Source organism: Lacerta agilis, chromosome 16, assembly GCF_009819535.1.
Source record: "Lacerta agilis isolate rLacAgi1 chromosome 16, rLacAgi1.pri, whole genome shotgun sequence".
NCBI classification, from domain to species: Eukaryota; Metazoa; Chordata; class Lepidosauria; order Squamata; family Lacertidae; genus Lacerta; species Lacerta agilis.
In genome coordinates, this window is record NC_046327.1 from 17048120 (window position 1) to 17061988 (window position 13869).

At 44.4% G+C, this 13869-nt stretch overlaps 1 protein-coding gene across 3 annotated transcripts in view; it reads left to right on the plus strand.

Annotated features, from left to right (window-relative positions):
- Positions 1–13869, plus strand: part of ABCA1 (ATP binding cassette subfamily A member 1) — a 104621-nt gene that overhangs the window by 40761 nt on the left and 49991 nt on the right. For all 3 annotated transcript variants that reach the window (XM_033174022.1, XM_033174023.1, XM_033174024.1), the window contains 3 exons: positions 8982–9103; positions 9282–9473; positions 13333–13419. In XM_033174022.1, coding sequence (XP_033029913.1) covers positions 8982–9103; positions 9282–9473; positions 13333–13419 — 401 coding nt within the window. The remainder of the gene's footprint in view (positions 1–8981; positions 9104–9281; positions 9474–13332; positions 13420–13869) is intronic.

Genomic DNA, 13869 nt, shown 5'->3' on the forward strand with positions numbered 1-13869 from the left:
CTAACCACTGTCGGAATACGTTTCACGGATCCGCCATGGATTCATATTTATTTGGTTATTTTATAAGTTTTTCAAGGTCTACTTTTGGTATAATTGCGCGCAAAAGTGAAAGTGAAAGCATGAATGAATAGTGTGATTCACTTACAAGATTAATCCGCCTTTATTTTGTAGATCCGGTCATGTTCAAAGTTGTTAATGAGCGTTAAACTTGCTTCCCGCCTTTTTGGAGGGCAGCAACAGTGATTTTATTGGTTAAAGTACTAATGATGACGTCACGTTTGTTCCCTAATAAAAGGCAGAGGCACCCCGCTTAGGCAGAAGAAGTTCGTTTATGTTCTTTTAGTTGGGTTTTAGTTGAAGTCAAGTTTAGTTTAAGGGACTAGGAGCGGGCTGGACGGGTTGGATGGGTTTTTCTTTTAGTTAGAGTTAGATCGCGGAAGATCATTCGGTTCAGCCTTAGTTAGGTTTTCTTTAGGTTTAGCCTAGGGCTAGAATTGCGGAAGATATTTCGGTTTTAGTTTATTTAGTTAGCCTCGCGGAAGATTGGGCGCGCAGGGTCTTTAAGCTTAGGGGAACTTAGCTTAGGGGACGAGCCTATGCGGGTTCTGCCGAAGCCACTAAAGATACAACCGGTGTCTGTCTTCCTTTGGGGTTAAAGGGGGGAGTAAAGTAAAATTTTTAATTTCTTTAATTTGGTCCGCCTATTCAGAGTCAGGGTACATATTTTATTTCACGAGGCAACTTTTCATTAAAGAAGGCGATTAGGAACTCACATACTATCAGAGTCTTCAATTGGCTTACTCATCATCCTTCAGACTGTGAGGCTTGGCCGGCGACCGTGCTCAAAAGCACGCGGAACGCTGGCCACTTTCCCCGCAACTGGTACCTCGTGCATAACCAATCCAAGGCCGTGCACGAGGAGCTCCAGCACCCAAACCCCGACAAACCACCATTGAATGCTTTGTGTAAACAAATCAGGATGATTGCTGAACAAACTGGTTGTCTGCAGGAGGCCTCCATTGAGGAGTATGGCTAGTACCAAGAAGAAGCCATAGTGGTCAGCAAATGTCAATATAGCTTTAAATTGCTATGACATCATGGTCATCAAGTTTCTAACAGAGACAAACAGCACAGCTACAAAGCTTAATGAAGTGTGGGGTTTTTGACTGCTAAAACTTTGCCACTTTAGTTTAGTATTGATTAGTGGGATGAGCAATGCTGGTGAATGCTGGTTGCTATCATTAGAGGCATCTCATTGAGGTTGATCGATGCCGTACTCTCTCAAGGGAAGATCTATCTCAAATCTTGGCTCTGTGCACTGCATATGGACTGTGCACTGGAAGTGGAACCCTGGTCTGACATTAAAGAACAAACCTGGGAGTGGAGGAAAAATCCCTGGATGAGCTGTCTGTGGCAAATTAATATATACTGTAGAGCGGGGATTGCCCATGTAGTCCCCTGCAGGCGTTGCTTGACTCCAGCTCCCATCAGCCTCTGCCAACGTGATCCGTGGTCAGAGATGACAGGAGTTGTCATCCAAAAGCATCTGAAGGTGGCTATGTTGGGTACGGAACCTGGCAGATTTAGGCTCCCCTCGTTTTTTAAATAATTCTCACCAAAGGGGATAACACAAAGGTGTCTACAACTTTGAAATATCAGTCCTGTTGTATGGAGAATAAATAATAAAAGTTGACCCAGTAAACTTTTTTAATACAGTCAAACTTCTTCTTACATCTGCCTCTGCTCACGTCCATTTCACCCGACGTCTGCGGCAAACCCGGAAGTAACCAGCGGTTTTGCCGCCATTCGCGCATGCGCAGAAGCGGCAATCGCCGTTCGCACATGCGCAGAAGGGGGCAATCGCCGCCTGCGCACAATGGCGCCTCTCCCAGCAATCCGTTTTGACTTCCGGACGGGCCTCTGGAATGGATTGTGGTCGTGAGTAGAGGTTCCACTGTAAGCCATTGAGTTTAGTTATTACGTAAGTTATAATTAATTAGGGACAGTGTATCCCTCCCCTTCCCCCTCTTCCCCTCCCTCCCTCTCTTTTTCTCTCTCATTCTATTCACAGAAAGTGAACAAAGTTTTAGAATTAATCCAGCTAAAGTAACAGGGTGTTTGATGCACACGGCAAGGCATCGTGTCGTTCCTTTGCCATTCCACTCCAGGAGGGTAGAGGTGAGCCCTGCCTTGGGCCAACCTGAGGAATTTGATGCAAAAAATGTGTGTCGTGAAGATTTTGCACCATGCCACATAGTACGCAGTCATGCTGCTTTGAACCAAGGCTGTTGTGTCGGACAGAGAGGATGGCTCAGCATCTCTCGGCACCTCCTTTGCTTACGCCGTAGGCGGATTGGCTGCCAACATCCAGACTGGCTGCATGCCTGGTTGGTTTGCGTGTTTCAGTGATGGGTCTTGCTGAACATGACAAGTGTTGTTCCTGGAGGAAGAGGCGGTGCAGCAACTCAAAGGCGCTGTCTTATTTTCCTCGTGATTACTTATGGGGAAGTTGAACATTTATCAGCCATGATGTCTTGTAGGGAGAGATGTTGTGGGGGGGGGGGGGAGAGGGCAGGCTTTGCTTTAGTCATCTGAAGTGTTTGAAATCTTGTATTTTAAATCATACTTCGTCCGGAACAGATTGTTGTTGTTTTTAATTGTGATGAATACATACAGTCTTTCACCTGTGCAAATTCATGTGAACTTTGTAGCATATTCCGCACAGTTATCTATTGATTTTTGACCTTCATCCATAGATAGGAATCTTCACGTCTAACCCCCACCCCAAATATGATAGTCTCTACAGGGATCTGATACAGCTTGTTGATAGTTTCAGGCACAATCCTAATTATCTCCTCGGCTTTGCTGAGCGGCAGGACCACTGCTGCATCTTCTTCTTCTTCTTCTTCTTCTTCTTCTTCTTCTTCTTCTTCTTCTTCTTCTTCTTCTTCTCCTTCTCCTCCTCCTCCTCCTTCTTCTATCACTCGTAGCCGAGTAAGATTGTCTTCCATAAACACGGTTTTAACAATGAGTCCGTAAGTGACTGTGGAGGCCAATTCTGGACCCACGCGTCCTTCCACAGTGGGGACATTGGTTCCTGGACTGCCACTCACAAGAGCTGCAGCGGAAGTAGGGGCCAGAGCAATCAGGATGGATTCTGGACCCAATTCCCTCGCCAACTTCAGGCTAGCACAGGCCCAGATCAGGTTGGATGTCATTGCACATCAGCTGTGAGACCAACTTGAGATTCAGCAGATCCCTTGCTGGTTGGCCGAGCCCCTCCCTTCCCTCAGAACACCCTGCTTCTGCTGGCATGGATTCCACCAGTGGGCCTCCTCGTCGTCTGCACATTTGGTGACTGGCAGGAAGCCAGCTTGGATTGCTCTGCTGATTATTGACCAGACTTAAAATTCCAAGTTACTGTTATTCAGATGCTCACATATTGTTTCATAAATGAAGGTGATCATTTATGTACAGCGTACAGTTATGTCTATGGTTAACGGGGCAGGCTTTTGGTGATCACTGTGGGCACCTTGGTTTATTGTAGAGCTACAGTATCAGAGTGATCTTTGTTTCAAATACTACCCAGTACTGGCAAAGCTCAGCATTCCTAAAGACTTTGGGCTTCTGCACAGTTTCAGAACATGTAGAAAGAAGCAGAGTAATGAGGGATATATGTTTGGGCATGCCCTAAGCCTGGCAGCCAGAAAGCTCTGGTTTGAAACACTCTGTATGATCCCTATTCCTCAGCTAGGGTGAGTTTATGAAGGAGTGATCCAAGAAATTATAGGTATTTAAAGCAAGTGAATTTTGTATCTCCTCTGCTCCTTTCTCCCTTCCCATGTTAGCCTGGCTGATAATTAGGCCTTATAAGATAACCTGATCTTGGGAGGGTCTTTGGGAATGATGAACTCAAAAGAATAAAAAAAAGGAAATGTTTCTTTTCTCTCTTGGTTTACTGGGAGTAATTTAGAAGAAGGCGTAAAACAGATCCATGTAAAAGTCATGACACAAATGAAAAAGAGAGGAGGAGGGAAGAAAAGTTGTTGCCCCAAGTTTTATTGATGTGGCAAAGTTTGTACAATGAGCAGCTGGAAAAACAGTTGCGGGAGTGGAGGAGACAAATGGAGCTGATTTATCACAAGGCTGACAGGGGTGACCCTGCTTCTCATCTCTCCCTGACAATGAGAGCAAAAGGGAGCCAATGGGATGGAATAACCTTGCTTCCCAACTATTCTAGATACCATGGCCAAATGCAATCATTGTGGCTTGATGACAGTAAATCAGTCCATTTGCTTTCCTAGCTTACCTTTTTAGGGGCAAGTATTCCAACTGAATCTTATCACTAGCCTGGATTTACTGTATCTGGGGTTACTTTGTCTTTAAAAGCTTTTGAAGTTATTCAAATGGGGTAGTTATTATCTGCCTGCCCTCAAAACAATGAGAACTGATATGTTTAAATTCAAGCCACTGTTTCTCCAGTGCTGTTTGTAGTTGTAATGGTTTTTTCCATTTTAAACTTTCTAGATCTTACATGCAGAGTTATTTTAGGCCAATTGTTCCGTGGAATTCAGGGCATGTTCAAGATTAGAGGCTGGCTGAGCCTGTCTTTATAGAGAAAGCTGCTCTCCTAGTTGTTGTTGTTGTTGTTCAGTCGTTCAGTCGTGTCCGACTCTTCGTGACCCCATGGACCAGAGCACGCCAGGCACCCCTATCCTCCACTGCCTCCCGCAGTTTGGCCAAACTCATGCCAGTCACTTCGAGAACACTGTCCAGCCATCTCATCCTCTGTCGTCCCCTTCTCCTTGTGCCATGGACAAAGACAACAGGCTCTCCTAGTAGGCCAGTACAATTGGTTTTGCTCTCAGGTTGCTAAAATTATGGGTCACTCAAGCATGGCTCAAAATTATTCTGTCCTTGCAGAAGGCAGTGGGAAAGCGCTTTATAATTGCTATCAGGAAGAGATGTGGTTCAGTGGCACAATCCCAGGTTCAGCCTCTTCCTCCTATCTGAAAACCCTCGAGAAATGCTCTCAGCCAGACAGATAGTACTGAGCTAGATACACCAATAGCTTCCAGTATTCCTATTGATAAGAGCAATTCCTTTCGTAAGCCTTTCTAGCCAATCAGAATGAGGCCATTGCCAGCAATTCCTTTGACAGTCTCGTGACATCTCAAAACAAGCTTTAGTGTGTGATGATTCCGTGATAAAGATGGCAATCTGAAGCCGAGACAGGAGCATGTCTGATCTGATATCTAAGTGTCCCTTTCCGTTACTTACAGATTGTACCAGAAAGCATTAGTAAATTAGTTACACCCACCCACACTAGCCATTGTTGCATTTCCCAACTTTTCTTCTTCTTCTTCTTCTTCTTCTTCTTCTTCTTTTTTTAGTAGGTCTTTATATTTACTGCGGGGGTACTTTGACAAGCCAGGAAAAGCAGGAATGAGCCAGTTTTCTGGGTCAAGTTGCTCTCACTGCATTACACAAGCAGCTCTTTCTGAGTGAGCATTGTTCTCGGAACATATTTGTGAGGCACACTTAGACAATAACACAGAATGCTCTTTTCCATACAGAAGTTTTGCAACTAAACTGGCAGAAAGGGGAATCACGGGATTTGTGTTGTTTTTTTAAATTTAAAAAATTGCATTATAACTAAAAAAAACCCCAGTTTATCATTTCTGTTGCTCTTACTGATTCCTTTCTTCCATTGCCAGTTCAGTGTTAGACCACTGTTCGCTCCTGCACCAAGTTAACCCTTCACCATGCTATGGTTCCTTCTTATCTGGGTAGCTCAGTGAGGCTCTTTAATCTCAGGATTGTGGGTTCGTGCCCCACGTTGGGCAGAAAGATTCCGGCATCGCAGGGGGTTGGACTAGATGACCCTTGCGGTCTCTTCCAACTCTAAAATTCTATGATTCTTGTGTCAGGATTACCCAGGGGTGCTGGCATGGAGAGAAACCACTGGATGGCCTTTAGCAATGTGGCTTGCACCTCCCATGTCATCAGAATATTGAAAGAAGGGTGCCCTTCGGAGTAAATCATTCTATCCATGGTTATGGGTCTAGATCAGTTTTTTACCTTTGAAGTTCCTGGATGTGGCATCAAATAATAAATTTCTTTCTTTCTCCCCAAGCCTGTTCTTCTCTCCCCACCCCCCACCCCAATCTAAGAGCATGTTGTTAAACAGCCCTGAAAAGATTTCACCCTCAAGTAACCCAGCTTTCGCCTCAAGCCCTCTGGTGACAGCGATTATTTTGCTTGTAGAACAAAAAAGCTTCAGGGAACATGTAACCGGAGAACTGGGATAGAGAGCGTTGACCGACAGTAACCCCAGAGCACGGGTATTCGGGAGAAAAATAGGAAGTGTTTCTTTCTTCATAACTTTTCTTCTCCAACCAGACTGGTGTCCTGCCAAATCAGAGTCTGAGCAATACAATCGTAATGCTGATCGGCGTAAAGGCAGGGGCAGAGTGCGGGAACAGAGAGACTGCAAACCACAAAGCGCAGAAAATACAGTGCCTCCACCTTCCTTTCTCGTCTTCCACCCGCCATTCCATTGCGGCGGAGATTTGCGGAGTTCTCTTTCCATCCCTCTTGGCACGCCGAGTGTCTCTTGTAAGCGAGCTAGCTAATTAAGATTTTTTTAAAGTACCAGCCAGCCTCGCAGACCAGCATCTGCTGCCCCCAACGGCATGAGGGAATGCGAGCTTCCAAAGGCTGCGCCGGTATCGCATTGCTGCCTCTTTACCCCAGAAGGTGTTCTGCGCTTGAGCTCCTGAAGCCTTCGCAGCCACGTCATTTCCCGCAGCTCAAAAACACACATACATGCCTTTATAACATGTTATCAAGAACATGGTTAAAGCTTTCGAGCTACACAGGTCTCCTCATAATATTCGCTGTTTGAGGGAAAGGGTGGGGGCATCTGTGCCCATCTATAATACAGTTGTGCCCACCCAGAGTATATGATTTAGATCAGTTTGTTTCAGCGTATTCCAGGGATTCTTCAATATGTTGATCAGTACTGGCGCCATTCGTCTTACTCTGCTTTCCTTTGGAGACCGAGTGAGGTGGTGGTCTTGTTATCTGGGCAGTCCAGGACCTCCATACACACTGCCCAGGCTTGTCCCCTAGGGGAAGTCACTTCTGTGCTCCTAAGCAGTAGTTTGACCCTGGAGGCGCACTCCATTGTCTCTCGAGACACATGGATGACAACAACAACAACAACAACAACAACAACAACAACAACAACAACAACTGGTGGTTCAAGTTCCCCAAAATACATCTTCCCCACTGCTACAAACACCATGTGTGAATTATGGGAGGGGAGAAGCAGAGGCAGCCCTGAATAATACCCACAAGTCCAATCACTGACTCCTCCAAATTTTAGGCAGGACCCCCCCCCCCCAATTCATAGTCTTGTAAAAAGTGTTGTTTTACTTCAAGGTTGTGTTATATCTGTGGTTCCTACTTCTGTTATCTTTCTCTCCTTTTTACTGTAATTTAGTTGAATGCATTGTTTTGTCTAAATTATATTGTGACTTTAAATGGCTGTAAGCTTCCTAGATGCTGGAAGGTTAGGAGAGAAGTTTTTATATTGTATTGTGTTTTTAATGTTTGATTGAGAGCCGCCCAGAGTGGCTAGGGAAACCCAGCCAGATGGGTGGGGTATAATTATTATTATTATTTACATGAAACAAATAAATAGGAACAAAATAAAAACAGCAGCTGGAGGGGTACATCATAAAGTTGTTGAGGGTTTTTTTAAGGTCAAAGTTGTTGAGTTTGGTTTGGTTTGTTCAAAAGTTGTTGAGCTTTTTTGGGTACATCTCCCCCAAAATCAATTGTTTTGCCTTTTTTGGAAATTTATAAAGATTAACAAAAAAAAATATTTTAACACCCCTTCTTGGACATCTTGCCCAATTTGCCAAAAATCCACCTGGATGCCATTTTTTGGCCTGGCAGCCCTATGGGAGGACTGTAACTCTCTTGATAATCCCCATTGATATCTAAGCACTGAACATGGAGTGAACAAATCAATACAGAGCTGGGGACAAGATTGACCTCTTCAGCCAGGTACATGGCCTTACAGCAGGGGAAGCAAATATGGCACCTTCCAGATGTTGTGGCCTACAGCTCCCCAGCTGTCATGGCCAATGGTAGGGCATGATGGGAGTCTGGTCCTTAACATATGGAGGGCAACACATTGGCTGTCCCTGCCTTAGAGGAGCATAGTGGAGAGATCTAGACAAGGGAGTAATGGGAGGTCCTCCAAAGAGGTATGGGGTCAAATCATGCCTCCCTGGAGCCTCCAAAACAGTAGCTAAAGGGGCTTATTCCAAAGGTTAGAGGGGAAGCATCCCATGCAGTGTACCACCAAACTCTACACACTCCATAGTTACAGGATTTATCCTCAATGTATATTATTCAGTGCGAAAGGGAAGCCCAGGCTCACATGCCATTTTATTGTTGCAGTCTGCAAATCCAAAAAGTGGTGTAGAAATGTTTTCTGTGCATAAATGATATAAATAAAATGTGACAATGTGAACTGGCTAACCCACCTGGGAAGCCTGAGAAGTATATCCATGAGATGTGAGGGGCTGTAGCTGGAAAGAAATGTCACCTCTCTTTTCCCACGATTGCGAATAAATATTTTCTACTTATGCACCAGAGCAGGGGAGCAGGTTCTGGCTAATGGGCACATCTCTGTTACAAAGTGGTATGATATTTATTCCAGTTTTAACTGTTTAAACTTTCCCCCTGAACAGCCCTAGCAGTAGTTTGGTAAAGATGAAACATAATTTTCTGTTGGACAGTTCCTAGCCTCTCACTACCCCAATTCCAGCCAAATTATAGCCTTTGAAGGGGAAAGTGTATGACAGCTGAATGAACAGGTTTGATGCTGTAATACTGACATACCCTCTCTGAGCTTCAATTTGTTTTGAATTTTGAAAAAAAATGGTTTTCTTGTTACCTGACAGGTGTGAAAGTCCGGGATTTCCTGGTTGACAATGAGACCTTCTCTGACTTTCTCCATCACAATGCTTCCCTACCAAAGTTTGTTGTAGATGAAATCCTGAATGCCGAGGTCAACCTCCAACAGGTAAGAAGCATTCTCATGTGTAATATAAAATGTATACTGTCAATGAACAGCACTTGGGAAGAAAGTCTACAGTTCTCAATTTGAATGTCATGAATTGTGAATGTGATGTGGAAAAGATGATTTAGCTCAAGTCCCAGGAGTGATTTATAGATTTACAACCTCTGGTACATGTTTCTAGGTCATTACATCTGGCTACCGGATAAGTGTGAAAGACCTTTGCAATTCAACCAAGCTGTCAAAGTTTGTCAACATCCAAAACCCAGTGGTAGATGTTCTCAGCAATGCCTTGATCTGCTCCATTCCTAAGGAAAAGCTTTCTGCTGCAGAGAGAGTGTTTCAGGACAATCTAGATGTCATGAAGCCATTTATGGTGAGTGTGTTGGCTTGAGTATTTTGAATTGTATTCACCAAGGTGTAGTGCAAGTTTTTAAATCAGCAGAATATCGTGGTTCACATAATATAGCGTACCACATTACAAAACAAAATGCAAACAAACCCTTTCCGCATTACATTTATCATTACACCTGGATTGCAGGAGACCTGTAGCCAAAGATTTGGCTGGTTATTTCAAATCACTGTGTGATTCATTACCTCTGCAAGAAGAAGGGAGAGTGTCCAAAGGTCAAAATTTTCTACTTCTGTGGTCTTAGTATCTAAAGCTAAATATTTAGGTCTGGTCTAGGCATCCCTGTAATGGTAACCCATGGTTTGAAGACCAGGAGCCAGTCTAGGGGATACATATCCCTTTCCCCTCCTTCATTCCTTTATTGGCATTTGCCATGGTTTAGAATTACCAGTACATGTGTTTTGATGTTAGCCAGCTTTATAGTAACTAGAGTTTGAAACCTTGATTCGAAGTGTGTTTGCAAACCATATTTATGAGAGAACCTGGTTAGCATATGTCCAGCTGTAACTCTAAACCTTAGTTAATACTGATAGAAGAACGGAGGAGTTATTCGCTTCAGAAAATGGAAGAGGGAGGGGGATAGATTTCAGATCTCCGAGACTAGCGGAGTCTGTAACCCGAAGTGTTTGTGTTACCCAAAGCGTTTGTAACCCAAGGTACCGCTGTATTTCTATTTAAATTTTAGCAATTATGTCTGCATTTGCTTCTATGCATATGAGTTCCCATATGGAAATATTACGCAAATCTGTGTCCATTTCTTAATCCTCCACTTTCGGCGATGCCTTTCCTCTTCTAGCGAGAGTTTAAGTGGGCAAACTACTGCCTCAGCTGGTAGATGTAAAAAAGCTGGAGAGCAGGTTCTTGGGGGAAGGAGGCGGGCAGGTGTAGAGGGCTCTCTGGTCCTGAATGGGGTAACTGTGCCCCTGAAGGACCAGGTGTGCAGCCTGGGAGTCATTTTGGACTCACAGCTGTCCATGGAGGTTCAGGTTAATTCTGTGTCCAGGACAGCTGTCTACCAGCTCCATCTGGTACACAGGCTGAGATTCTACCTGCCCGTAGACTGTCTCACCAGAGTGGTGCATGCTCTAGTTATCTCTTGCTTGGATTACTGCAATGCGCTCTATGTGGATTACTGCAATGCGCTCTTTGAAGGTGACCCGGAAACTACAACTAATCCAGAATGCGGCAGCTAGACTGGTGACTGGGAGCGGCCGCCGAGACCACATTGGCTCCCAGTACATTTCCGAGCATGATTCAAAGTATTGGCGCTGACCTTTAAAGCCTTAAACAGCCTCAGTCCAGTATACCTGAAGGTGCGTCTCCACCCCCATCGTTCTGCCCGGACACTGAGATCCAGTGCCAAGGGCCTTCTTGCGGTTCCCTCGCTGTGAGAAGCCAAGTTACAGGGAACCAGGCAGAGGGCCTTCTTGGTAGTGGCACCCGCCCTGTGGAACACCCACCAGATGTCAAAGAGAAGAACAAATACCAGACTTTTAGAAGACATCTGAAGGCAGCCCTGTTTAGGGAAGCTTTTAATGTTTAATAGATTATTGTATTTTAACATTCTGTTGGGAGCCGCCCAGAGTGGCTGGGGAAACCCAGCCAGATGGGCGGGGTATAAATAATAAATAATAAATTATAATTATAATTATAATTATAATTATTTATATATATTGCTGTGTTGTGCTACATGGCCTGCCCTCCATTCTCAATCTATCCTGGTGCCCTCAAGTACAATGGAGGGTACTGTCTGATCAGCAGTGTTGAAATAAGATTGAACTCCCAACCTGATTAGCTTTTGTACAGGCACAAAAATGATTCAGGCCAACTCTGGAATGGAAGGAAAGCTGTCATCTCCAAATAAACGTATGATGATAATACTACTACTACTAATAATAATAATTGTGTGCTCATAAACCAGTAGGGTAGGCTGTTAGGGTGTGACGAACTATGAATGATTAAAAAAGGTTGGAGGGATATTTCTCATGAATAATCTTGACGCAGTCTTTTATTATATTGTGTGGGCGGCTGTTTCAGATGACTGCAATGGTTGTGATTCATGCTTCATTTAGAGGCCACAAGGGAACTTGGAACAGCTCTGAAAGCCCTTGTGTTGTCTGCATGTTTTCTAAATAATTTGGGTGACATTTTAGTGTTCCCGTAGCATGAAAGAAACACTGAACAATACCAGCTGGAATAAAGGCGGAACACCCAACACATGCAGATGGTCATTGGTACAAACTGCAACCATCTCCAGGTAGAGCTAGGGGGTCAAGGTGGCACCAGGGCAGGCAGCTAGCTCTGAAGCTCTGTAGAAACGCAAATTTAATTGAGTTTTAATGGGTTCTAATTTCTTTTAAAACAATTATTTTATCAACAATTTATGTTTTGGTGCTGGAAAATAGAGCTATGTGGAGCTGAAATGCCAACAGCAGTTATGTTTTAATGAACTCTGCTGTGCTATCGGGTGATGCACATAGCTGTCAACTTTTCCCTTTTCTTGCGAGGAATCCTATTCAGAATAAGGGAATTTCCCTTTAAAAAAGGGAAAAGTTGACAGCTATGGTGATGCAGTGTTTTCAGAGTGATGGCAAGCCAGTGGACTCATAAAGGTCAAAGGTAGAGCTAGGGGAGGTGGCTTATTTCTGAAACCCTGGAGAGCTGTGGCCAGTCAGCTTCGACTCCACAATAGCGAGCCAGATGGGCCAATGATCTGACTTGGTACGAGGCAACTTCTTCTGTTCCTAGGTATCATCTATATCATAACTCACATGCTATAGTATACATGAGTGTCTTTGTCCTTGTAGCTGAGCAAATGGGAAAAATATGTGCCAAAACCCAGTCTGTTAACTCATGCTGTGTAACCTGAATCAAGCCATTAAATATGGTGTTCTTTCTTTCTTTCTTTCTTTCTTTCTTTTCCAAAATGAGAACACGAGATACAGGGCTTGTCTACAGTTCTGCATGCCCCACAACCTGTCCCCTGGAAAACCTGCTTTTTACCTTTGAAACAGAACAAATGTCAAATTGGTTTTCCGTTGATTGACAGGTGCTCCATTGATTGACGGGTTTACCCCAGGGAAAGTGGCAGGGCAAATAGAGAACCACTTGGACCCCTTCTTAGGAAGAACGGGGCAAGTGGAAAACCTCTCAAATCTGTGCTTTCCAGGCACAGGACTTTTCACAAGTGTGGACAAGCCCGCACAATAACGTGATGTCCCGAGGGTGAAGTAACTTTGGCTGACTTTCCTATCCTGGGGGTTCCATTTCATATGTCATTGACGGAATTGATTAACAATTGAGGTGCAAAGGGCCAATCTGAGGCACATTGCCAAGATACACAGCCAAGTGTATCTTGCAAGCATTTGATGTGATTAATTTATTTTTTTATGTCCCACAGTAATTGTGGTAGTGTTTTCAGTGCAGTGTAAGCAGCCAGAGTTTCTTGAAACAAATGGATTTGTGCTTTCCGCTTGCTTAGCTAATGCACAGGCCCATTTAATGTAATTGTTTAGAGCAGTAATAATGGGAAGTGAGACGGCCAGAGATGCTGGTTCTCATGAGGAATTTTCAGAAACGCACAAGAAAGGAGGAAGGGGGGGGGTGCCTTCCTTCTCTTGCCAAATGTCATCCTTTTTGGAGTGCACAGTGTCTTCACTTGTGATCCTTGAACTAGGCACATGAGAGATGTCCTTGCCGGTACAAAATGCCACTCTTCATCCTCCTTTGAGTACTAAATGCAAATGATCATGTTGATTCCTATCTGCTGTGTTGCAATTACGGTAAGATTCTTCTAAAACTAAATCCCCATTTGTCATTCCAGAAAGGAATCGCCTCCAACTCCACTCTTCAGGATCTCAAGGAAACCACGGAGACTTTCATGGAGAGCCTCGGGAAGCTCCTTAAGGAGGTAGGCTGTGCCTTTTGTCTCTCGCCTACGATCACTGATACGGTGATGTTCCCAGTTGAGGTATCCAAATTACTCTGAATCCTGAGCAGCTCAGTGAAGCCTGTGAGTGCATTCCTGCTGCCTCTGGGCAGAGGTTTCTGCTGTGCCGGACATCACCAATGCATCAAGCCATTAACTTGGCTCTTTAACCGAAGGTTGCTTCCCATCTCCAATTGGTGCCACACACGCTATGTCTGCCAGGGCCAGGTGCAGCCAGCTGCATCTCCTTGTGGTGGAGGGAGCCCAGGAGGAGCCATTAGAAGAAGAAGCAGTTCAGCTCCCCCCGCCCTGTTGTGGCCACAAGGAAGCATTCTGATATGCATGCATTTTGGGCACAGAAACAAAGGAAGTTCAGTTTAACTCTCACACAGCAGTTTAAAGTGGTTTTGATGCATCCTAGGTATGCATGTT